The sequence below is a fragment of the Pleurodeles waltl genome, chromosome 5, assembly GCF_031143425.1.
Source record: "Pleurodeles waltl isolate 20211129_DDA chromosome 5, aPleWal1.hap1.20221129, whole genome shotgun sequence".
NCBI classification, from domain to species: Eukaryota; Metazoa; Chordata; class Amphibia; order Caudata; family Salamandridae; genus Pleurodeles; species Pleurodeles waltl.
This window is the reverse complement of record NC_090444.1, coordinates 38,770,033-38,797,660: the sequence shown is the minus strand read 5'-3', so window position 1 is coordinate 38,797,660 and position 27,628 is coordinate 38,770,033. Positions and strand designations below refer to the sequence as shown.

General features: G+C 42.2%; 1 protein-coding gene across 1 annotated transcript in view; it reads right to left on the bottom strand.

Annotated features, from left to right (window-relative positions):
- The window catches only part of LOC138295315 (protein LEG1 homolog), a 73,784-nt gene extending 46,948 nt beyond the window's left edge, over positions 1-26,836 (bottom strand). Inside the window, exons 1-3 of the mRNA XM_069233534.1 lie at positions 26,496-26,836; positions 19,651-19,737; positions 3,570-3,754 (exon numbers count right to left, since the gene is read on the bottom strand). Of these exons, the coding sequence (XP_069089635.1) occupies positions 3,570-3,754; positions 19,651-19,737; positions 26,496-26,805 (582 nt within the window). The 5' untranslated portion in view covers positions 26,806-26,836. The remainder of the gene's footprint in view (positions 1-3,569; positions 3,755-19,650; positions 19,738-26,495) is intronic.
- Between the last annotated feature and the right edge of the window lie 792 nt (positions 26,837-27,628).

Genomic DNA, 27,628 nt, shown 5'->3' with positions numbered 1-27,628 from the left:
TCCGTCTATTTTCCAGAGATTCATGGATTCTGTGTTTTCCGATCTCCTAAATTAAAGTGTGGTTATATAATTAGATGATATCCTAGTATATTCCCTCCATCCAGAGCAACAAACTATGAATGTTCTTCAAATACTAGAAAGACTCTGGCAAAACCATCTGTATTGTAAACCCAAAAAGAGTGAATTTGTAAAGCAGAGGAGAAATACCTTGGTTATCATATCCATCAAATTGGCATTGCCATGGATCCAGAAAAGGTGCAGGCTATCTTAGACTGGCCATCTCCTTCCTCCATCAAGGAAACCCAATGCTTCTTAGGTTTATCTATTTTTTATTGGCAATTCATCGTAGACTTTGCTCATCCTAAACAAGTCATATTACCCAGACTCTTAAAAAAGAAAGCTGGAAAAAGGGTTTTTGCTGGACGAAGACAGCGGAGACCGCCTTTCAGGACTTGAAATGTGCCTATACCCAAGCCCCAATTTTACGGCACCCCGATACCACAAATAAGTTTATAATAGTTACAGATGCATCATGCAGAGCAATAGGAACCGTTATTTTACAAAGAGGTGACAGTTTAAAAAACCCAGTCTTCTATTTATCACATGTGTTAACACATGCATAAGGTAATTACTCGGTGTTGGAACAAGAATTGTGGACACAATGAATCATGGATTGAGGAGGGAGGGGGTAGGTGCAGACGGCACACAAAGAGAACAGAGGGCAGTGAGTAAGGGTCAGGGGCAGCAACCTGACCACAAAATGCTGACCAGCATAGGCAGCACTACGAGCCACAGGAAGCAAATGGGAGGGGTCACAGTCAAGCACACAGATAATCTAGGGCTGAGGTGAAGAGGGCTAGAGCAGCAAGCTGACCACAGAGGGTATACTCTAAATTCAGGGGCAGCAAACTGACCATGAAGGGCAGGAGGGAGGGCACAGGCAGAGAACGGAGAACAGATGGGAAAGGTGCCCAACCAGAGAAAGCAAGCTGACACCAGAGGCAGGCTGGTAGAGGCAACAAATTAAACATACAGTCTAGGAGGGGGTGATAGGAAAATGCTGATTGATGATAGAGGGGAGGCAGGAGGAGGTCAGGGGTAGCAAGCTGACCACAGAGCTATCAACTGGCCAAACATGGGGGATGGGCATGGGACAGTCGTCCACTGCGAATAGCCAAAGACCATGTCAAGCTGAGGAATTGGATGAATATGATTAAAATAATCTCGAAATTTACTGGAAAAAAGGCTAAAGCACAGTTATAGTTAGGTATTGAAAGAGTCACACACTAATATGTATAACTATAAACAATAAAAAAAAATGGCAGTTATAGTTTAGTCGACTAACTATAACTTGTGCCCTGGCCACACACTGCTTATGACCTCATATATTACATCACTTATGAAAAGTTAAATGGCATCACTAATGACATATTTGATTATATCACCGATCACATCATTCAATGAATATGACACTTTACTAAATGCTTTCATATCGAAAGGTATTGAGAAAGGTACATCTAGACCCACTTTTCTATAACCACTGTAGTACTAAAGGGTGCAACCTCATGCAACATGCTGAACATGAAACATATCTGTGGTATCACCCACATTTATTAGATATTATTTTTTTTTCTGATATTCAGGCATGTAAGAAACAGAGACCCCCCATTTAAGAAGAGTGGCACTGCATTATATGCAGCCCCACTTTTCTGGTGCCCCTTGTCACCCCCCTAATGCCACCATGTGTACCATATTAAACATACGGCGCACCGTGGCTCAGGTTAGGGACAATAGTATCAACATTTCTGATGCTATTGTTGTACTTTGCTGAATTAGCACCAATCATTTTGGCACTAATCCTGTATGGTACATGAGGGTCCATTATAAATGATGGTGTGCCTCCTATTAATGCCTGCTCTATGCAGGTGTTAAAAAATGCAGCAAAAAATGACGAGATTCCACTGCACATTTTTGCATTTCCTTCTAATGGGGGGAACGCCTCTCTTGCATACATTATACTTGGCGCAGGCATAACGTGGTGTGGGGACTATAAAGTGTCTTTGCAACCTAAAGTGATTCACCCATACATTATACATTCTTCAAAAATAAACGTCTGGAATTAAACATCTGCACCTTATACATTTGCAGTTTAAATCGTAATTGTTGATAGTAATTGTTGAAAGAAACCATGTGTGAATAGTTTATAATTAGGATGACAAATTTTTTCAGATAGTTTGGCAACAGGACTTTGTTTTAAGCTGCAGTTTAAAATTGAATACCGATACCACAAAAAGCAGCTGAATGGAATTACACAAAATTTGGCAGAAGGCTAGATCTCGATCCAGAAAACATACTTTTTGCGATTTGGTGTAAATCCATTCAATATTTTTTTTTTTAAATAAAGATTCAAAATGTACATATATCTCATGCTGTGGAGAATGCATGGACACGACAGATCAAATTGGCTGCCACAACATCAACAAAGATGTTACAGCAAGCATTTTATAACTCCCTTTCAGGAAGGTTAAAAAAAACCATATGGGCGGCAGGGCAGGGATACCCTGAAACTCTTGGCCTGGTGCTGGGGCCAAGAGCGGTATTTTTTTTTTAACTGAACCACAGATCAAGAGTAAAATCTTAAAACAAGACTGCTGACCTTCTGATTTTTAAACTTATTCAGGGCAAGTCAGGGCCCTAGGGTATCACCTGATTGGAAGAGCAGTAGAAGGCCTTGCACGGGGCCCTCCTCCCACGCTGTTTTTGGCCCTGGGAACAAAATCCCTGGACGTCCATGGAATTTTTAGCTTGGAAGTTGGCATGGGCCCCACTTCTTGAGCTGATTTCAACCCAGAGATCACATTCAGGGCCTGCTGCATTTTCAGTTAGAGAGGAGGGCATTTACCCCCTTTCTCAGCTGATTTCACCCCAGAGACCCCATCTCCCGGGACATGGGACATATTTAGTGTGGCTGGGGGCCTGCAGCCTCCCTCTCTAAGCTGATTTCAGCCCTGAGACCCAATCGACCAGACCTTGGTGAATTTGTGGTTCAGAAGGAGGGAGTCAGGCCACCATCCCCGGCCATGATGTATCCTCAAGGACCCCATCCTCTGGGGCCCTCCTGAACACAGTGCCTTCTGTCCCTGAGACTCTAATCCTCAGGGCACTGCCAATCAGAGTCCTGTTCCTCCAGAGCAAAACTCTTGCCAGCCAGGTAATTCGGAATATTCTCATATTTTCTCAATATAATTGTATTTCTGTGCTATCAAACGCTATGTTAATTTCACACAATAATTGTTAGTAGCATGTTCCCTTCCAACTCCTAGATGCTAGACTCCAAACCCTGTTTTAATATGAAAACATGTCACTAATAAAAATTATGTGAAAATGGTATAATAGATTTAAAATATACAATTATCTATTTTTAACAGTGCCTGTTGTTGAGCACAGTTCATGATTTCGGCAATGTTTTGAATGCACTCCCTAGGCCTTCATAATTCTACTACTGAAAAAGACAAAAGGACAATTCTCCATATAATCCGTTACCAGATGCCAAAATCAGATTAGTTTACCTTAAAATATAATTTCCATTTGCCCATTGCACTCGGAAATGATGAACTGCAGCTTTCATAACTGTTACAAAAGTCATTAGGGAATGCATTTGGAGGCAATATTTCTGTCTCATCTGTCCAATTCTCAAAAAAGCCTGCCTCAGCAGCTACAAGGAAAGGCAGAGTTGTAAAATAATATGATATGCCTGTAAGAAAGAGAGAAATACACACAAAATGAGAAGTCATTTATACAAAACCAAAAAAAACAAAAAAACACTGAACATACCAAAAAGAATGCCACAACAGTACATGCTGTTTTATTATGTTTTATTATGGCAGCACTTGAACACTCTCTTTGATTAATTTATTGATGCCTAGGAATGTGAAGGTGCAACATTTTTTCATGATATGTTTTGACATTTCCTGGTAATTAAAAACAAAAACAACATAAGTGCAGGTGACCAAAACTATTATTAAGAGTCTGCATCCCCCTTTAACCCTGCACTGCCCAATTTCACCCTGGTAATTGTCACTTTTACCACTAACGTCACCCACTGACCACAAGGTAACACCCACAGGGGACTGCAGCAAGCATGTGAAGTGCACACACCAGCCTTCTTCAATAATGAGCATTGGGGGGAGGAGTTCTCTCAGTGGTTTCTTTTTAAAAATAGAGTGAAATTATATGCGTTACAGTGTGATTTTCATTTACATTTGCTAAAAAGGCTAAGTCTGTCAACTGACAATCTGAAAGGGCTTGAATGAAGTATTCCAGGACTTTCACGTTTCTGTTTGGTGGGGAACAATAACTGGAGTATGGAAGAGGTTCCGCTATTCAAATAAGCGATTAAACGTATACACTTATTATGTGGCAAATTAAATAAAAAGAGTGTAAAATCAATCTCTGAACAAATAAAATGATCAAAATCAGATAATAAACTCAAAGTAAACACTTGTCTGTGGTGATAGTGGTGGCGGGGGATTGAAACACCACAACCAGCTCCTTCTCAGCTCCCCAAGCGTGTGTGGGGCAATGCAGTTGGTCTCCTTGCCTCCTTTACATATTCCTTTCCAAACTCCATTTGCAAACTGGCATGTGTTCCGTAATCTGGTGGTTGGCACAATGACTGGATTATGTAGAAACTGAGAAAAAAGTTTAGTGAGGAGAGTCAATGTTGTGCATTGAAAAATCTTTCTGAACTTCAGTTAGGGTGTGTGTTAAAGGAGCCGTCTCTCCTTTTAAAGATCTGCAATGAGATGTATCCAGAGTACCACAGCATGCTCACCAAGATATCTTCCAAAATAGGAGAATTTTTATTTTTGCAGCAGTATTTTTTCCTTTAGGGCCTCCACCCCTTTGTCTGTAGAAAATCACATGGGGTCATAAATAGAAAGGTGCGTAATTAATATTGATTAGGAACATTGCTCGGGGACCATAGGCCACTGGATATTTTACGATGTGACTTATTACTACACAAGTTATCATTGTAAAATGATATGCAGGTCACACATGTTGGCGCACAATGTACCCCACTCCTTGTGACCTGCCTTTTCACACATCATGCGCAAGATCTCATGGACCCTAAAACTGCTAATAGTTCACAGCATTCGATTGATCTATCACTAACTATAAGAAAAGCAACATACTTTAGTTGATTCATTGCATGTACCAATCTTTTACTTCCTAATGTTATCCACTCTAAAGTCCCCTCCCCCCTAGAGAATGCCCAGTTTTCTGTTACTCCATTGCTAACAAAATAAATCTCAACATACATAACTGAAATCGTCCCGCAGTTTCTCCAGCCTCACAACCATGACTGCCATGGGATGAGAGGCATTGCTAACAGTGCTGAAGAGAGCCTGAAAGTGTTATTAAGAATGCATCATCCTCTGTCTCCAGAAGCCACCAAAACAGGGCAGGCAAAGAAATTGTCCCCTGTTCCACCTCTGTTAAGCATCTAAGGTGAATTAATCATCAGGAGGCCTGGCTGAGGTGTAGTGATGGCAGTACCAAGAACATCATCCTCAAAGCAATGCCTAGTCTGGCTGGGATTTGAAGTAATCCGTCCTGTTATCCAAATAAGGTTTTTACCAGGACTGATGTCAATGGAAAAAAAAGAGTCCCATTTCCTAAAAAATAAGTGCCCGTGGGGCATCTGGCAACCACCAACACCAAGTTACCACTGCAAAAATTGTCCACACACTTTTGTTAATGTTCTGTTTAAAGTGTGAGAAACCAAAGCTGCCAAAAAAAGTTTAACATAAAAAATCAACATAACCTACTTTATTGCGAGAATTTGATTGAAAACAAATGTTCCAGAATAAAAATTGTATTACATTTTATTAAAGTTTACAAAATGTTGTCATGGGTGGAAAGTGCCAATATTATAAAAGTAAAAAATACACAAGGTAAGTTTACATTCTACCCACTTTTGCTAGAATCTATTTCTAAGACTACACACATTGATGAGAGTAAAGCCATCCTACAGCAAATATTGTGAAAAAGGACTTCAACTTTCTCAAATGAAAATTGGGAGGCCCCAATTAAGATTACAAGTGAGAAGGGCTTAAATACCACGAGGATAGAAATAACACTTCTGGCTGGTGGTCATGCATTTAAAACAGGCTATTATAAGCTAATTCCTATGGAATGGAAATAAACATGCAGAACCAATCCCATGAACATTACTGTTCCTATTTACCACCTGCCTTGCGTAGGTAGGATATGACAGTGAGAACAGTGCAAGAGGTAGGGGAGAGAGGTGGGTGGTGTATCAAAGGACAAGGCAGGCTGTGGGCTGGCTGGTGGTGGTCATGCTCCTGCCATGCTTTAGGAGAGTTTCAGGCATGGCAAGGGCCAAGACTGGGTTTGACTTGAGGTTGAACTTCATATAAATTTGCCAACTCAATTTACCTGGCTGATAAAATTGAACCCAGTGTTTCAGCATCTGGTAAGTGCTGTACTCAATGTATTGAGTTATGAAAAAAACTCACCCTTTATTCTTCCCCTTACTTTTATATCTCTGAGTATTGATTAGTGTACTTTGTTGATCCGAACTTCAAAGCCCTACTGTCCACTTACTGCAATAATTTATCATTGTAGCCTCTTGCCCTCACCATTTCCCACTAGGGGATGACTTCAATGGTGGATCTGGGATGCACACTGGAGGCATGTAATATGCTGTTACAAGTGGTGAGCTTCACAAATACATCACTCTGGATGGTATTATCCTGAACAAAAAAACGCAAGTTACATAGGACATGCATACTAACTTGTAGATATGATGGTAAGTTCTTCACATAGGGCTGTAAACATCCATCAATATGCAATTCATATGCTCTGTAGAGAGTTAGCATTCCAGGAGGGAAGACCACAGTCTTGTAGACTTTCAGCAGTAGACTTTCAGCAGTATGTAAATACAAGGAAACCTTGGAGAATCCACTTATGGTATCTGTACTCCAAATCACTGAGCAAACATGATTCTTCTTGATGAAATACTTACATATTTAAAGATGGCGACCATAGCAGAGGAAATGGACATTGCACCTGTATATTGGTATGGTAATTAAGTGACAATACATTAACCGCTTCTGTGCCTTGGACGAGATGATCTCGTCCAAGGCTACAGTTCCCCTGTGCCTTGGACGAGATCATCTCGTCCATGGCACAGGGGAACTTCTAGCGCGCCCCCCGTGCACCCCCCTCCCCCCCCAAGTCGGGGATGGAAGGGGAAGACCTTCCCCTTCCACCCCCGACCCCCCCACCCCCCCCTGTGACATCAGCGCGCGCGCGCGTGCTGATGTGTCACAGGGGCCTCCCTCGCTTCCAGCGCGATTGAAAAAGAAAAAGAAAAAGCATTTCTCTTTCAATCGATGGGAGGCCCGGAGGGGCTTCAAAGGGAAGGAAAAGTATTTCCTTCCCTTTGAAGTCCCTCCGAGGGTTTCAAAAGCCGGATTGCTTGCAATCCGGCTTTTGAAACCCCACTAGACACCAGGGATTTTATTTTCTTTAATTGAAATTGACAAAAGGGAGCGACCCCTTGGGCAAGGGTCGCTCCCAGGGGGGGCATTTTTTTTAAAAGGCCTTTTCTGCCCCCCCTGGGGGCAGAAACCTCTAGGCACCAGGGACCATTTTTTTTTTTTTCATTTTTTTTTTTTTGGTGGGGAGCGACCCCTTAGGCAAGGGTCGCTCCCCTTGGGGGAAAATTATATTTTGGCCATTTCTGCCCCCCTTGGGGGCAGATTGGCCTATTTTGATGAGGCCTATTATTAGGCCGAACTGCCCCCGGGGGGGCAGAACCCTCTAGGCGCCAGGGCAATTTTTTTTTTTTGTTTTTTTTTTTGTTGTTTCTTTTTTTAGAGATGGGGAGCTACCCATCAGGCAAGGGTCGCTCCCCTGGGGGGGCAAATTGTATTTAGACCATTTCTGCCCCCCTGGGGGCAGATTGGCCAATTTTAGGTCAATCTGCCCCCAAGGGGGCAGAAACCCCTAGGCACCGGGGATTTGTTTTTTGGCGCCAATGTCACGCAGGGGGAGCGACCCCGTAGGCAAGGGTCGCTCCCGGGGGGTTGGAGGGGCAAATTTATTTTAGGCCATTTCTGCCCCCCCGGGGGACAGATCGGCCTATTATTAGGCCGAACTGCCCCCGGGGGGGGGGGGGGGCAGAAACCTCTAGATGACAGGGGAATTTTTTTTTTTTTCTTTTTTTTTTTCTTTTTTTTTTTAGAGATGGGGAGCGACCCATCAGGCAAAAGTCGCTCCCCTGGGGGACAAATTGTATTTAAGCCATTTCTGCCCCCCTTGGGGGCAGATTGGCTGAGTTTAGGTCAACCTGCCCCCAAGGGGGCAGAAACCACTAGGCACCGGGGATTTGTTTTTTGGTGCCAATGTCACGCAGGGGGAGCGACCCCGTAGGCAAGGGTCGCTCCCGGGGGGGGTGGAGGTTGGGGGGAGAGAAATTTATTTTAGGCCATTTCTGCCCCCCCTGGGGGCAGATCGGCCTATTATTAGGGCGATCTGCCCCCGGGGGGGTCAGAAACCTCTAGGCACCAGGGCAAATTTTGTTTTGTGTTTTTTTTTTTTTGTTTGTTTGTTTTTTTAGAGATGGGGAGTGACCCATCAGGCAAGGGTCGCTCCCCAGGAGGGCAAATTGTATTTAGACCATTTCTGCCCCCCTGGGGGCAGATTGGCAGAGTTTAGGTCAATCTGCCCCCAAGGGGGCAGAAACCACTAGGCACCGGCGATTTGTTTTTTGGTGCCAATGTCACGCAGGGGGAGCGACCCCGTAGGCAAGGGTCGCTCCCGGCGGGGGAGGGTGGGGGTTGGGGGGGCAAATTTATTTTAGGGCATTTCTGCCCCCCCCCTGGGGCCGGCTGAGCTACAGGCCAAACACCACAGGTAGGCACCTTGCAAAAAACACCTCTGTTTTTTGTGAAAAAATATGTTGTGTCCACGTTGTGTTTTGGGCCATTTCCTTTTGTGGGCGCTAGGCCTACCCACAGAAGTGACGTACCATTTTTATCGAGAGACTTAGGGGAACGCTGGGTGGAAGGAAATTTGTGGCTCCTCTCAGATTCCAGAACTTTCTGTCACCGAAATGAGAGGAAAAAGTGTTTTTTGGGCCAAATTTTGATGTTTGCAAAGGATTCTGGGTAACATAACCTGGTCAGAGCCCCGCAAGTCACCCCATCTTGGATTCCCCTGGGTTTCTAGTTTTCAAAAATGCACTGGTTTGCTAGGTTTCCTCAGGTGTCGGCTGAGCTACAGGCCAAAATCCACAGGTAGGCACTGCTTTTTATAAAAAAATGTGATGTGTCCACGTTGTGTTTTGGGCCCTTTCCTTTCGTGGGCGCTAGTCCTACCCACACAAGTGAGGTATCATTTTTATCGGGAGACTTGGGGGAACGCTGGGTGGAAGGAAATTTGTAGCTCCTCTCAGATTCCAGAACTTTCTGCCACAGAAATGTGAGGGACATGTGTTTTTTTAGCCAAATTTTGAGGTTTGCAAAGGATTCTGGGTAACAGAACCTGGTCCGAGCCCCACAAGTCACCCCTCCTTGGATTCCCCTAGGTCTCTAGTTTTCAGAAATGCACAGGTTTGGTAGGTTTTCTTAGGTGCCGGCTGAGCTAGAGGCCAAAATCTACATGTAGGCACTTCGCAAAAAACACCTCTGTTTTTTTCCAAAATTTAGGATGTGTCCACGTTGCGCTTTGGGGTGTTTCCTGTCGCCGGCGCTAGGCCTACCCACGCAAGTGAGGTATCATTTTTATCGGGAGACTTGGGGGAACGCTGGGTGGAAGGAAATTTGTAGCTCCTCTCAGATTCCAGAACTTTCTGCCACAGAAATGTGAGGGACATGTGTTTTTTTAGCCAAATTTTGAGGTTTGCAAAGGATTCTGGGTAACAGAACCTGGTCCGAGCCCCGCAAGTCACCCCTCCTTGGATTCCCCTAGGTCTCTAGTTTTCAGAAATGCACAGGTTCGGTAGGTTTCCCTAGGTGCCGGCTGAGCTAGAGGCCAAAATCTACAGGTAGGCACTTCGCAAAAAACACCTCTGTTTTTTTCCAAAATTTAGGATGTGTCCACGTTGCGCTTTGGGGTGTTTCCTGTCGCCGGCGCTAGGCCTACCCACGCAAGTGAGGTATCATTTTTATCGGGAGACTTGGGGGAACGCTGGGTGGAAGGAAATTTGTAGCTCCTCTCAGATTGCAGAACTTTCTGCCACAGAAATGTGAGGGACATGTGTTTTTTTAACCAAATTTTGAGGTTTGCAGAGGATTCTGGGTAACAGAACCTGGTCCGAGCCCCGCAAGTCACCCCTCCTTGGATTCCCCTAGGTCTCTAGTTTTCAGAAATGCACAGGTTTGGTAGGTTTCCCTAGGTGCCGGCTGAGCTAGAGGCCAAAATCTACAGGTAGGCACTTCGCAAAAAACACCTCTGTTTTTTTCCAAAATTTAGGATGTGTCCACGTTGCGCTTTGGGGTGTTTCCTGTCGCCGGCGCTAGGCCTACCCACGCAAGTGAGGTATCATTTTTATCGGGAGACTTGTGGGAACATAGATTAGCAAAACAAGTGCTATTGCCCCTTGTCTTTCTCTGCATTTTTTCCTTCCAAATATAGGAGAGTGTGTAAAAAAGACATCTATTTGAGAAATTCCCTATAATTCACATGCTTGTATGGTCACCCCGGAATTCAGAGATGTGCAAATAACCACTGCTCCTCAGCACCTTATCTTGTGCCCTTTTTGGAAATGCAAAGGTTTTCTTGATAGCAATTTTTTACTCTTTATATTTCAGCAAATGAATTGCTGTATACCCGGTATAGAATGAAAACGCACTGCAGGGTGCAGCTCATTTATTGGCTCTGGGTTCCTTGGGTTCTTGATGAACCTACAAGCCCTATATATCCCCGCAACCAGAGGAGTCCAGCAGACGTAACGGTATATTGCTTTCCATAATCTGACATTGCAGGGAAAAGTTACAGAGTAAAACGTAGAGAAGAATTGATGTTTTTTTCACCTCAATTTCAATATTTTTCTTTTTCAGCTGTTATTTTCTGTAGGAAACCCTTGTAGGATCTACACAAATGACCCCTTGCTGAATTCAGAATTTTGTCTACTTTTCAGAAATGGTTAGGTTTCTGGGATCCAGCATTGGTTTCATGCCCATTCCTGTCACTGACTGGAAGGAGGCTGAAAGCACAAAAAATTGCAAAAATGGGGTATGCCCCAGTAAAATGCCAAAATTGTGTTGAAAAATTGGGTTTTCTGATTCAAGTCTGCCTGTTCCTGAAAGCTAGGAAGCCGCTGAGTTTAGCACTACAAACCCTTTGTTGATGCCATTTTCAGGGGGAAATCCACAAGCCTTCTTCTGCAGCCACTTTTTCCATTTTTTTTTTAAAAAAACGAAACTTTCACTGTATTTTGGCCAATTTCTTGGCCTCCTTCAAGGGAACCCACAAAGTCTGGGTACCTCTAGAATCCCTAGGATGTTGGAAAAAAAGGACGCAAATATGGCTTGGTTAGCTTATGTGAACAAAAAGTTATGAGGGCCTAAGCGCGAACTGCCCCAAATAGGCAAAAAAAGGCCTGGCACAGGAGGGGGAAAAGGCCTAGCAGCGAAGGGGTTAATGTGAAAGGACAATGGCAAGTTGATGGGAAGTACTGATGACTGAGTACTGCATTGGACTCATACGATTGGATTGTATGCAATCAACGATGAAACAGTACCTTGTTTGGTGTCCATTTAAAGATGCATTTCAAGATGGCCACCAAAGTGGAGGAGATGTATGTAGTGCTTATATGTTGTTACTACATATACCAACTGACTTTCAAGGTAGATAGAGTGGATGTCATGCCTGTAAAATCAGCACATTTATATTTCTATATTTTATGATTATCTAAAAATATGAGGTACTGCAATTTGGGAAGAGACTGGTGATTTAATAGGAGCTACATGTTTCTTGGTTTGATAGGTCAGAAGCATAACATCATGATGGAGCGGTTCTATTGTAAGATGGCCACCAAGGTGGATAGGATGGCTGCCACACATGCACCGTGATACAGCAGGTGCAGCTGATTAGTGGAAGGCTTAAAAGAGGTTTGGATGCCACGTCTTTTTGCTATATATGGGCTGTCTTGTCTTTTTAGGCCACTGTTATGGTTCTAGTGGGACTATGATGATTTTAACAGTAGGATTGTAACAACTGCCAAGATTGAGTCTAATTTTTTGACAATCATGAAGAGAGAATATAGATACCATCACACTGAATGTTCTGAGACCGGTATAGGATTGAATGCTACATTGAACAGGTACATAATAGCTGGGTCAGAACATGACCATAGGGTCATGTATGAATGATGGAAGTTCTGTCAAAATGTTTACTGATCTGTATTTCAATGATTGTTGTGGCCTGAATGATTAACCCACTATGTGCCAGTAAGAATGGAGGAGCTTTTGCATTGTAAGTTTGACATTTGGGAGTATTAATATATATTATTTTGAAGCTATGAAAACATCTAATCACTCAATGAACATAGTTTTGGAAGGAGCATCGCAGCATTATGAAGGTGTGATAGAGTGATACTCAATTTTTTTACCACTATGGCCCTCAACCATACACATTATTGGATCTGTAGCAATATATGGTTACACAAGAAATAAAGTGATTTTATGTTACTATATAATGTTAAATGAATGAATTGTTATGACAATTGTATGTCATGTGTTATATATGTTGGTGACCTCAATGTTGATCCAGTAATGAATGTCCACATGGAATGTCAGAGTGAGTATATATGATAGATTATTATACACATACATAAGTATACAGTGTGAACATTTGGTCACTTTAATGACTATACAATAATGAATGCCCACACGGAACCTCAGTCTGTGTACATAGAATGGATCAGGTATATATAGGAATATGATAAGGATTGGTTTGATTGAAGCCACAGGTAGTATGATGGAATATTAGGAAGGATTTTAGAGATTTATCTGCCTGTAGTATTCAGTAGAATTGTTTGAGGTTTTAAAGCTGTAATATATGTTTTTAGGGGAGTGTTGAACGCAATTATATGTTATTATGTTTTATAGCCCTGAAGAAGTCCCTGAATGAGATGAAGCACTTTGGCAACAGGAAAGGGAAGAATTACTATGTTTTGAAGAATAAAGAAAAATAAAAAGCTTTGAAAAACAAATGGACTGAAGAGTTGTTGTATTATGTAGCTGGTTCTTATTTTGGCAATACTATTTAAAATGATTTAACTTGTGAATTGATTAGTGTTGCTGGGAACTTTTTGTAGTTGCAATCAAGAACGCATCAAAATTTATGGGTGTTGTGCATTAGTAAAAATAGATACATACATTTGTGTGCCATCACTATTGAATGTAGACAGGTAAATACTGACCGATGTTCTCATTTAGTCTACCAAGTCTCTTATGTTCTCTGTTCTACCAACAGGCATCAACTTTAATTCATTCTTACATTAATAAGTAATTGTCCCTGGATTTTCAATAAGTGTAGGATCATTGAGGGGATCAGTATATCTTTTATGAGTGAGAACAACAGTATTTTATAACGATGATCAAGTTACAAATAACCCTTGATAATTAACTCAGTAAATGCTGTTTCTGTCTTCCTCCAAAATGTATGTGAGAGAAGAATAGAAATGATAAGAAAAAATGCCCAGTAGACGTTCAGCTAAGATCAATCAAATATAGATTCACCTTCTTCCTATACCTTATTGTTGAGAAACTGGAAAAACCCAGGGAAAGCTAAGATCCCCCATATGCTTGACAAAGTGTGTCCTTTAGTCAAAGGTGATTTGGATCCTTCTGTTTCAAGAAATGTAAACACCAAGGGCATGATTTAGATATTGGCAGACGAGTTACTCTGTTTACAGTGGTGAGGTATATTGCATCCTCCGAAATCCAAATCCCATGGGATATAATGGGATTTAGATTTCGGCGGACGGGAAAACCACCACCCATGTGATGGAGTAACTTGTCTGCCAATATCTAAATGAGTCCCCATGTTGGCAATATTTCTGGAAGATCTTCTTACAGTAGACAAAATCTTAGTGGAAGACACAGTGGTTGAAAGAGTCGAATCATCCCTTATGAAAATATATGAGATTGAAATTTGTCTAAGTCCTCAATTTTAGTTTTTAGTCATCTGGGCACTTTTAGCATCACGACCAATGGTCCAGAACTGGTGTGACACCTTTGGGATGTTCAGGACTCACTTAGGCTGGGTCCAGGTGTGAGTTTATGATGGAGGGAGCCTATTCTGTCCCTTATGGCTCTGAACAGGAGGCCAGCAAACTTGCCCTTGGAGTCACTACTGTTACAGCTGAAGATGTAGAGCTCACCAGCAGGGCTGGCCTCCGAGGATTCAAGGCAGATTTAAAGGCAGCAAAGTAGTCCTTCCAGGTACAGCAGCAGTCTGGAAGAGTGCATAGAAGGTCGGTCAGAAGGTAATACTTTTATACCCTGGTGCTCTTCTTGTGGATAGTGGAAGAAGCTTCTGGAAAGGTTCTCTGAACTGCATAGCATTTCCTGGCTTCCGGGCCCTGGATCCAAGCTGTAGTGCAGGGCTGTTAGGCCCTTTGTGTCAAGATAGAGGACAGGCTATTCAGGTGTAAGTGGGGCTGTGCCCAGCTATGCCCCCCCCCCCCTTCCTTCCAGCAGATGGTCCACTGAGGCACATCTAATTACTCTATTATGTGACTATCTGAGAAGCATTCAAGAAGTCTGTCATCTAAACCCAGTCATGTGACCCAAGACAGGCTGCGGGCACAAACAGATCAGTTCAGGAAAATGACAACTTTCCAAAAGTAGTATTTTTAAAATAGAAATGATAAATCTGACTTTACCATTAAAAAGGACTTATCATTATAATTTCATAGGTACCAAACATGACATATCGTCCTGCTTCCAATTAGAAATTACAGCTTAATAAGCTTAATTAAGAATCACCAATGTTATTATATGTGAGGGGTAGGCCTCACAGTAGAGAAAACATAATTTAGGAGCTTTTCACTACTAAGATTTGTAAGACTTAGATGTACATGTTCAACCTTTTAGGTATACTGCACCCTACTCTATGGGTACCTGACCCTACCTAAAGAGTGACACATTTGTAATAAAAGGTGAGTCCAAGAATTGAAAAGGGTGTTTAAATTTCAAGGCTACAATGGCAACCTTGGGACATGTTTTTGAGTGCTACTTAAGTGGATGGCACAAATAGTGCTGCTGGTGCAGTAGTAGCATTTAAGTTACCAGCCCACAGTAATTGTCATATTACTTTACCAGGGACATATAGGTAAATTAAATATGCCAAATAGATATAATCCAATTTAACCAGGTTTTAGGAAGTGAGCATAAAGCACTTTAGCACTGGTTAGCAGTCATAAACTGCTCAGAGTCCTATGTCCAACAGAAACAAATACAGAAAAATAGAAGGGTAAAAGGTAAAACATTTGGTGGTGACCCTGCAAAGATGAACACAAATATGGACTCAAATTCTTGGATAACATCAAAAAGAAATAGAGCGTTTGATGACCAGGTATTCATGTAGTAGGTGGCCCCTTCCTCCATCCAGACCCTCCTGGGTCTTGTGTAACCCTCATGAAGTTTTTTGATGATCCTAACACTGTGTGCTGTGATTTTGTTGGGATTGTCCCAAAATGTAAGGTATCCTATATTTTTTTTAAGTTGTGGCAACATGATCCATGAACCTCCTAACGAATGTGTGCAAGACTGCAACATTGAGGAACATGTAGTATGACCTCTGACAGAGCTTACAATGGCCCAAACACTGGTTAGCCTATGACCCTTCTGTTCTAAATTGGATTGGGGAACATCCCCAAGTTGAATTCATCTTGTTATACATCTTTAATAGTTCTTAGGCCTTTTTATGCCCAGTATCTCCCCAACCTATCTAATTAGATATTCTTATTTAGCCAAAGCAAAGTAATGATTGAGAGGTAGATTCTCTTTTGAAATTTACAGTCTAGGATCTTTAAATCTTCAATTGTACCAGAAAGGATATTTAGTGAGAAAGAAAAAATAATGTTAGATATGGTGAGTAAATTGAGAACGTAGAACAGTTTTATTAAGTCTATTTCAATCTCCATCCATGACGGGGTCAGAGTTGTATGTGCAGAGGCCCACCAGTTAGCTTGTTTCAGTAAAAAGGCTGTTTCATAATTATAGAAATTTGTCAATTTTAGGCCTTTACTGGTTTTATTGAGCTTCAGCTATTTCAGTGCAATTCTGGCTGCCTTATATTTGCCAGAGATACTCTGGGATAAGTATATCAATTCATTTAGAAATTTGAGGTGAGGTTAAACATGCACATGATAAAGCTAATCTTGAGAATATCATCACGTTCACACATTCAACTCTGCCCCACCATATACTATTTTTAGAAGACCATGTTTTCAAGAGATTTTTAAATTTCATAGATAGACTTCTATGTGGATTCTAGTACATACAAACTTTTACGTAATTTCTACACCTAAGTATTTCAGATATTTTGACTACCATTTAAGTCTAGTTGAACCTTTAATTATTGGATCACAAACTATTTAGTGGGAAGATATCCATATTGTTATGGTTAAGAGTTCCCTGAAATGACTGTGTACCTTCTAATATTGTGCACTATTACTGGCATTGTTGGTCACCTTCTTCTGTACATACTGTTGGTGTGTGGCCATTGTGGGGTAAAATCATGTGATTGCCTAAGACAAGACGTTTAATTACTAGAGTTGGCTTATCAAGGGAATACATGTAGAGGAAGCAATGTGTGGGAGTATAACACAACGTCAATGATTCACGTAGTCATGGTATGTTCATATATGTGCTTCTGAGATATAAAGCAGTAAGTATGTATGTATGTATGCATGCATGTATTATGAGTGTATGTATGTATGTGCTATATCTACAGAGCAAGGGCACAGCCAAAGACAACAAAGCAGTTAAGAAGTGGATGACTAGATGAAAGAGAAAAAACACCCTCCCTAACTTAAAATAGCAACTATAGTGCCTGAGAGGCAGCTAAAAGCCAGAGGCCTACCAAGTTGACATTGCATTCCGTTGAGACCCTTCCATATTTTCATGAAGTCCATTAACATATATGTTTCGTTTATTTATCCACTCAGCCTTTTTCTAAGACAAGACTCTGTTTACGTGACTACTTCAGAAGACAGGTTTGATCAACTCACTCATGGTCGATAGCATAACTATCTCCTTCTGTCCAGCATTGTTGGTGGGTATTTTCTTCACAAGGGCAATCCATTACACAGACTACAGTTTGATTTCCTATTTGAAAAATCTTTCAGAATCTTTATAATTTTACAGTGTTCGGAAATGTTGAAACTGCATATTTAAAATGATTGACACTTATAACAGCTGATGCATAATGGAGATCACCAAGGCTTTGCCGGAGAATGGTGGGATAGAATTTGATTTCTGCAATTTGTAAATTAGCTGTTTTTATGCAGTTTATGGATATCTGAAAACTCTGGTCCGAATGCTGTGAGATAGATCAGATGGTGGTTGTTTGTCTTTCTAAGATAGATATTTTAAATACAATAGTACATAATACATCAGCTTCACTCCTGAAAAAATTACAGACCCATATTCAGAACGGTATTTTTGGGCTGCTGGAATTCACAAAGGGATTTATGATGGGGGTAACTATCTTTACTAGTGTGTATTTCTGTTCCATGAGTGCTGAGAATTCCACAGTAGCAAATCCCAGTCAAACGGTGGGAAGTGGGCATTCCCACATTGCTCCCTGCCCTCTTTCCACCCTGGAAATGGATATAGATCTACCCAGCCTAGTACACTAGTAAATTAGTAAATCCCCTCCCAGGATGGTAAAGGGAAGGGATTATCCCCAGGTTGAAGTTAGAAGACCCTTTTCCATGAGGTCAAATAAAGGCCCTCATTACGAATTTGATGGTCTTTTTACAAGACAGCCACAGCATTACGACTGCCTTCAGATTTCCACCCAAAATCGGGTGGAAATCCAACAGCAGTCATGCTCGCGGTTGGTGGGAAAGAGGCGGTTCCACTGCCAGCACCACCTCACCAAAGGACGCCGCACACCATATTGCAACCTGTAATACGATGTTGCTGTGTCCTGATGGTGGGGCACTGCTGGCGGTGGAAGCACCAGGACCCATCCCCTCCCAGACGAGGTAAGTGATCGTCCGACAGCCGAGGGGGGTGGGTGTCTGTCTGTGTGCATGTGAGTGTGTGAGTGTTGTGAATGTGGGGGAGGTGAGCGCATGTATGTTGGTGAATACTGATGGATGGGGTAAGTGTGTGTGTGTGGTGTGGAAGGGAGGGGTGAATGGGTCTATGTGGTGCAGAGCATGAATGGATGCATGTGGGGAGGGGTGTGTGAATGTGGGTATGCACTGGAGGGGTCATGAATGGATGCATGCAGGTGAGGGGGAACGTGAATGTGGGTATGCACTTGAGGGGGAGAGGGGATGAATATTTACGTGTCAGCAGTGTTTGTGTATGTCAGTGTGAATGGGTGTGTATGTCATGTTTGTGTGGGTAAGTGGAGGGGTGTAGAAGTGTATGAGTGCATGTATGTAGGTATGTGGAAGCAAGTGTATCCTGGCAACAGAAATACTTATTCCTGTTGCCAGGATGCAAGACCACCTGCTTTTTCTGCTCTCCTCCAGCCAGGCGGACAGCGGAAAAGCGGCGGGATGGGCGGAGAATCAGCAGTTTGGCTTTGGCCAGACCATCAAACTCATAAATTGGCAGTCATCACCGCTGACCAGGCACGGTCATAATGAGGGCCATAGTCTCAATAGAGAAAAAAAAATTCAGATTCATATGAAGAACTCTGTTTATGTGGATTAAGAGCCTTTGGGAAAAGTCACATGAGAATCCTAAAAGTCCACCTCTAGTACATTTTCCAAGTTTACTTCTGGGAACATTGGTGAACATAGACTCAAATGTAAAAATGCATTCAGCCGGAAATAGAAGTAGCAGTACTTTTACTCTTTTTATAAATAGGGTCTAATATGTATAGTTTTTGATAGATATCAAGCAAGTGAGAATAAACAGGGAACTTCTTTTGTTGGTGACATTTTCCAGATTTCCTGCCAAGTGAGACAAGAAGATAAACACTAGCGTCTTGCAGCTAATATACCAAATCAACAATGTCATTTATAATGTGATCTGAATTTGATGTTTATAAGTACTGTTTTGGATCTAAAGTACTAGTACACAATGTTTAGTAGTGACTGTTAATACACAACTCCTATTAATATTACTAAGGGTCTGATTTAAACATACACAATAATTCAATGATAGCACATCTCCCATGGAGAGAGAGAGATTTGTATAGATGCACCAAATGTGAAAAATGTGAAAGCAGTGTGGCAAAGGTGATGTAAAGGATGTTATAAATGTATCATGCCACTTCTGTTGCAACCATATCATAGGATGACACTCACAGTTAATGCAAATGTATCATCAGAAACATTACTGGGAGAGATCATAAAGAAACATGGTGCTGCAGTATTCACCACAATCTGTACCTTGTCTTATTTCCCAAAATACTTACAAGCACCCCAGCTATAAGGAGATATACAGTAACGGTCTCCAGATTTAAGGCCACAGGTTGTGATCTTTGAAGGATCAGCTAATCTGCCTGAAATACAAACCAGAAAACAAGTGTTGAAAGAAGAAAACAGATTTGTTGTTAAAAGAATTACAGTGCTGCACTACACTAGGAGTCATCATTTACTAAATGAACCCTTCCACAGTCAAGTATTTTACAGTCTAGCCTCCCAGATATACTGGAGGGCATTATAGATAGATTGCACTGAAGGAGGTGTAAATTTGTTCTGACATTTTCGTAAACATCTGGACATAGACCAAACACTACTAAAGGGTGATGCTGGACTGGTAAATCAGTACAAATGTCAGTGAAGACGGCAGCTGCGCAATTGCCCTATACAGAATTTGGAGATGTTGGCAATAATCTGCACATGAGCACAAACAATGGAAATGTGCTTCTGGTATGGAGCAGTATCAACAAGGAACTTAACTGGGAACCAAAATAAACTCTTTAAAGTTCACAATACCAGCCATAAACAGCAGCACTCAAGCCCATTGATCACCTGTTGGCTTGGTGAGGTCCTTCCCTCAAGAACGTAACTCAATTAATTTGTCAAAAAGATGGATTTTACAGAATAATAAAGCATGCATATTTGCCAAAAGTGATGTTATGTCACAGTGAGTTGTTTAAAGCCTAAGCAACTTGCACATTGTTACCAGATGCCCCTACAACCAGCTTGACTGACCTTAAGCCTAATGTCCATAGAGCCAGATACTATTGTGTGAACAAAATACTTTGACTAGGAGCAGTATGGCAGGGCTGCCATATGTGTCAATGAGAGTGTGGTCTTTAGGGATGTATAAAGATGTGTGAGTATGAATGGGATATATGTATACGAGGGACTGAGAGACTGTATGTACTTGTGACACAGGACATACCTTTAGCCATATGTGGTGCTGTTACATGTATATCATAAACGTACAACCATGTTGTTATAAATGAGAGCAATTTGAAGTGCAGAAAAATGTTCTGCAAAAATGTTCAGAATATGGGACATTTTTCTGCACTTTAAGTTTCTCATATTTACAATAATGGCTGTGTTTTACACTTATAAAGATGGTACTGTGTTGAAAAAATTGAACTGAAGAGTGTATTTTATGTGGATTTCAAAAAGTTCACATTTACATTTCCTTCTATTTCAAAGTGTCACATTTACAAACACCAGGCATTTGGGTCCCAATGGCTTGTAGGCATGGTGCCATATTTATTAAAGAAAAATACATTTGTTTAAATAGGAGAACGTTTAAGTATAGGAACATGCTTCATAAAACATTGAGACCTAAGTGGCTTAATTGAAAGCGGAAAAAGACATTAAGACTAAGGACCTGATTTAGAGTTTGGCAGATGGGTTTCTCCATGTCCATAAGATATAATAAAATTTGAATACAGCAGACGGGATATCCATCATGTTTGTTATGGAGTAACTCCATCCCTATCCACCAGAGTCTAAGTCAGGTCCTTAACATTTCACAAAAAAAGGTATTTTCACTTTAAATTTCTTCCTATTTTTTTAGTTATAAATATGTCACAGTGTCTACTGGCCAATGGGAGCAAAAGGTCTGCTTCTTGTAAATGCGACATTTTTAAATAGAAGACAATTAAAGTGAAGAGTTAATCATTAAAGTAACTTTTCATTTTACTTTTCTCCCTTTTAAGAGCATTCAGAAACATTGTTTTGCTTTTATGTTCCAATATTAAGTGAACAAGGAGCTTTATATGAGTTAAATACTTCAATCCTTTGGTTTTTCACCTCTGTGCCGTAGCCTGGTCTATGAATCTGAATGAGCACAGCTCATTATCAGGCTCTGCTATCTGCAACCTGATGATAATAATGTAAAGCAAATATAGCATTCCTTTACCATTAAATAAAAAATGTAACCATGTGCTGATTTAAAAATGAACATAAGGCTGTGAGTTACTCTGACATGTGGGGGAGATACTGGCAGCCCACAATTGACTGGTTGGAGACACCTGATATTGCCCAACACAAATATTCAATCCAAAATATTGACTACAACTATATTGACAAAATAAATTTAGTAGTGTTAATTCCATGTGTACATTTTTATAGGTACGTACTATGAAGATAGAGTGGTACATGATATTCTGGATTTATTTTTATGGTTTATATAAAAGCTAGTGGTTTTGACATACTACTGATAAAAGCCAATAGGTTTTAGAGGTGGTTTTAAAAAAAGTGGGACTTACAAGTTATGCTGGTATTCCTTTTTTGTAGCAAATATTGTATGTTACCAAGAAAATATAATAGAACGGATTTATCATTGTATTGCATTCCCCTTGTGTCATGTACAGTGTCCAAAGAAAAACTTAATAGTTAAGTTAGATTTACCTTGTGTGGTCCTGTGCTGCTTGGTAAATCTGGAGAAACACAAGGCAGCGTAAGTAGCTGCCTTGCATGACGCTGACCTGAGAAGGTGTTCCATGGGTGTGGGGGGTGTTCCTATGCTTCCTCCAATTAATTTTTACGCTCTACCAGATTTACCAAGACTGGTTAGCCCGGGAATGCGTCAAAATGCAAGACCTTCCCATGAGAGATGTAATAAGGAGAAATATCTTCATTTCTCTTTGCTGTTTCTTCTTTCTAAGAAATGTTTAAGATGTTTTTGATCTGATTTCTCCAATGGCCTCAAAGTTGGGTATAAGATGTGCAAGAAAGTGCAGAAATTCAAAATACAAATCTACATAGAGGAAGGAGTGATGAGAAATCAGGTGAGAATTTAACAGGTCAGGGACAATATCCTAATATTTTCACCAAACAGTAGATCACTATAGGCAAAATAAATCAGTTTAGTGTTTATGTAAAACTATAATAGACTTACTATGAAATAGCCTAGAGGCATTAAATGAAAATCAAGGTGTTGGAGTTTATGCTTGACCATGCTACATGTCCATATCAATATGACGTTAAACATTTCTTTTTGTTTTTCTTATTTTAAATCTGGATAAATAGAGATATTTGTTTTTTGAGTGATTCTGAATTCTGACAGTCATTAGTTCCAGGTCAACAGCTGCTTAACAGGTAGGGGAGTCATAAAAAAAGGAAGGGGCATATTTATGAAAAGTGGCACTGCACCTCATGTAGCGCTACTTTTCTTGAGCCCCTTAGTGACCCCCTAGCACCGCCATGTGTGTGCCGTATCTATTATACGGAGCACCATGGCGGTAGTTAGGAAAATAGCGTCAGAATTTTTTATGCTAGTTCGTGCTTTGCAGGATTAGCGTCAAAATTGTTGACGCTAATCCTGCAAAGCACCCAGAGGCCCAATGTAACCAATGGGGGCCTCCTTTTAATACCTGCTCCGAGCAGGCGTTAAAAGTGCAGAGAAAAATGACGGAAAGAAATGTCTTAGATTTCTTTGTGCCATTTTTGGGCTGCCCTAATGGGGGAACACCCCCTTCGCATATATTATGCCTGGTGCAGGCACAATGTAGCACAAAGGGTTACAAAGTGGCACAATGCATGCATTGCACTACTTTGCACATATTGTTCTGTGTTTTTGGCTATATATAACGCCACATAAGCGGCAAGAAAATGATGCCAGTGTGTCATTAGAATGGCACTAGGCCCTCCTCAGTCTGGGGTACACATGTTAATATCAGTGTCCTGATTTATCATTAATGGGTATTCATGTCATCGAAACCTGCCAAGTGTTCAAGTATCTGTGTAAATGTATTGGCTAAAGAAATGTGGAAATATATTTTTCACAAAACACAAATTAAATATACGTAAATGCAGCTAAACATATCAGAAGATAACTATGGATAAGTACAGACTGAAATGTAAAAAAAATACCATGAAACTCTGAGACCTAATTACACTCCATCAGCAGTGGCGGATGGTCTGAGAGAAACCTTCCCAAGTGTTTTGCTACCCAAAACTGATGTGTGAACGTAGATGTGAACAAACATCTGTCCAGTCTGCAATAAGTGTCATGGACCTGCGTGTTTCAGTTGCAGGTTCCTCCAGATGTATATGCAAGTGACAGTCTATGCAATTAAGATTTGTCATTGTTTCCTTTAAGGCAAAGAGCATGTTCGGATGCGTCCCAATTTTGGGAGGGTAACAATCAGTTAAACCTGAAACAAATGGGGTGAGAGCAGTACAGCCTTCCCTCAAATCACCCCCAATATCCCTACAGAGCTTTGCATCTTCATTAAATATACATGTGCCTCTATAGGAGGTACCTTGTGTGGGTTCGTTCCCTGATTTGGGTATGACATTTATGAGGATTGACTCACACATCATGCCTGTGAGTTCCCCTGAGGTATTGCAGAGGTGCACAAGCAAAGGAGTCAGTAGGGGACAGAAGCTTCTCCCTAATCATCCATTCACCACGTGAACACTTCCAGCGCTTCCCTTTGTCCCTTCCCACATAATCTAGTAAAGTCATTATTCAGCTTAAAGGAGGAACCAGATGGCCTATGCAATGGATGATGGGCACCACCTGCAACATGAGGTGTAACTGACCCATAATAATTACAAGACCTGCTTGAGATGCTGAAGTATCCAAAGCTCAAACATCTGCTCCCCAATCATCTACTTCCACCAAAGCACCACACTAATTTCAAACAGAGGAAAAGCTGTTTGCATTGGACTTTGTTTTTATGTTCAATTGATGACCTAATATCACTTGGTGATGGGTGATAACACGTGGATTTCTGCAGGTGCTCGGATAAATTATCTTAATGACACAATGACATCATTTGGAGTTCTTACCTTTAAAAAAGTGTGGTATTAGCATACATAACACGATTTAAGTTGGAGACTCCGGAGCAGTCTGCAAGCCTTCTTATGAATGACTAGTTTTAGATTCCTTGACATCCTCCTCAGCCTGGACATAGCTTTAGGGGTTGTAGGACGTTTGGAGGATCACACCCAAAGGAATATCCAGAAAAGAAAATACCTCCCACTTTGGAGCATGCAGAAAGAGACACTCAACATACAGGCATATATGCACATATAGAACGTGCTGAAAATACCCATGTTAACAGCCATACTGACACCCTTACATGCACACCCACACATGTTCAGGCACCAGCAGGCACGGACCAAAGCTTTTATTCCAAACTATGAAGCAGCAGGAAGAGTTGATGCCCAGCAGAGGAGTGCAGTCTGTGACGAGCATTAGACCAGCACTCGGCGATGCAGTTCAGGCGAGCATCGATTGTGGTAACTAGTGGCTTCACTGGCAGATATAACTCCGGGTAACATTTGGTGCTCGTAAGGATGAAGGATTCTGTGCATCAGGCGAGAACTGGGTGCAGTGCATGAGGTTAGCATTAGATATTGTGGGCCATATTCATCAAAGAGTTGTGCCGCTCTTGCACAACAGGATGCAAGAGTGACACGACAGGGCACATTTATCAAGCCAGGAAAGGCCACTTTGAGTGTCCTTGCCTGGCTTGAAAAATCTAGAGTAATGCAGAGCAGCACAAATTGCTGCATTGCATTACTCTGCTCTGGAAAGGCATTCCGTGGCTGGAGCGTGGTTGTTCCCAGGCATCCACCAAGGGATTTTGCTGCATTCCCAGATTTACCATCACTGGAAGACCTTGGAATGTGTCCTAGTTGGGGCGTATTGAGGAGAAATATCTTTAGTTCTCGTTTTTTCCTCTTTCTATGTGCGCTGCATTCTGCAGAAAGGGGCATAAGCCTCAGGGGACTGTTTTTGTGCAAGAAGCTGCCCCTTCCTGCACAATCCTGCTCACAACACAGGCACCCATGCTCCATGGTGTGAAGGTGCCTGCGATGGGGCTAGGCAGCACATTGTGCGCCTGCACGGGGAGGACAGGAGTGGGCCGTGCGATGTTAAGTGTGGCGCATTCCTGCCCTTTCCCCATCACATAGCGCATCAAGGTGACTCGCTGCGCTGCAGGGCGTGATATGTTGATAACGTGCCCCTGGGTATCTGGATAGAAGTACGTGATGCACAACCCAGGGGCAAGGGCTGTGTGCGTTACAGCTGCACTGCGTGATATGGATCGGGGGGACAGAATGGCACACACTCGCGTGCCCACCTCAGTGTGCAGTCTGTGGGCACATCGTAAACCCGAAGGTGTCCCTTTGTCGTGTCAGGCACGAGCAGCTCACTTTGTGTCAACTTTTTAATTTGAATTCTACCGCATGCAGTGTTTTCTCATAAATGGAAAGGAAAACATACATGATGAATTTATGAGCTACTAATGCTTGGCGCTTTACAAAAGAAGTGCATTTCTTGCAGGTAAATGTCCTATTTAAAAACGCAATGCAGCGCCATAAAAATCTAAGTTTTAATTTCATAAGATAACACGAGGCATCGAAACATACACGCACCCTGTAGAGCTGCAGGAGCCCAGCATGGCGCGTGCTGACTCCAGCCGGCCTGGACCTGGGATCCAGGACTTCCGGGTCCGTGCACAGAATGGGAAGGGGAGAACTGTGACCTCTGGATCCAGAGCACACTGAAGGCAGCGTGCACGAGCCACGCGCCGGCCGTGCACCTGCATGGATGGAGCACAAGGCACGTGCACTCGCCTTCATTTGTTTGAAAGGAGAGTGAAATCTAGAAATGACTTGAAAAGACTAGAATGACCTGCTGAGGATGTGGGCAGGTGGGGAGTGACTGAGGGTACATCCCTGAAATAAACTGGAAAATTCTTTCAAGTTCGGATCAATCAAGTTTGTTTCATACAAAGGAAACAATATTTATGTTATGCAAAAACAGGTAAAATTAATTTAACAAAACTCTGACTTTCTCCCAGGTATTTCCTATTTTCAAAATACTTACCTGTTTTATACACCCACTCGGACACTATGGGAAGACTCCATAACGTGTTGTCAGATTCTGTCAACCCCATACCGATGTAATACTTGTGAGTGGAACTTAGCAGAATCTTGAGCATTCCCATTCTGTCGCGATACTTCCACGGATCAATGACTGCGTGATTATTTTCCTGTCTGAAAGCGCCAAGGTCTCCGGGGATGTCGCCCCAAAGCGGCGGGAAACCATTCTCTATAGCAGGATCCGCGGTTTCTGCAGCTTTCGTGACAATCACGACACAGACGAGCAGCTTCTTCAGCGCACCTGAGAGAGCCATCCCGCTGCACACCTTGGCACCGGTGCCAGGGCCGCGGGGACGCCGGCTTTTATTCACTGCACTTTGGCGCAAACTCACAAACTTCAACGTGTTCAGTATTTACAGAGGTGGGCCTGCACATCATACTGTGCCAGGGGTGATGCAAGGGCCCCTGCGCGCGCTCTCCCGGATCTGACATCAGGCCTGCCAACATAGGCGATGCCACGTGTGATGTAAGGGCCCCTGCGCGCGCTCTCCCGGTGAAGAGCAGGTGTGACATGGTGGCACAAAGGATGGGCTGCAGACCCCTTAACAGAGTAGGATTTCATCTTGTGATTCGAGACCCTGTGCAGTCAGTCTCTATCACGGGGTGAGAAACGTCCCTAGGACCCTAGCCAAAGGGCTAGGACCCGTTTAATGAATGAGATTTGGGATGGATGGAAGTGCCAGTCTCTGCACTAAGCCCAACTCCTCCAAGGCCCCACACCTACTTGCACATAAGGTTGGACCGGCCTAAAGGACAATCAGGCTGTGCAGTTTCAGGAGCATATGTAGCTGTTGAGATGCAAATCCAACCACCTGCCTATAAACCTCCCTGTAGGAGGCTGGCCAGGTTTGTAGTGGGTACCAAAGGTGCTCACACCTTATACCAGGTCCAGTTATCCCTTATTAGTGAAATGTAGTCTGTGTCTAGCAGCCAGGCTGTCTAGAGGTAGCTGTAGCTGAGCAGCCAAGGCTGAAAAAGAAAGACATACAAAGCTCTTGCAATGCCACTGTAGTCACACAGTACTCACACACATGAAAGACAATACTCAGTGTTACAAAAATAAAAATACTTTATTTT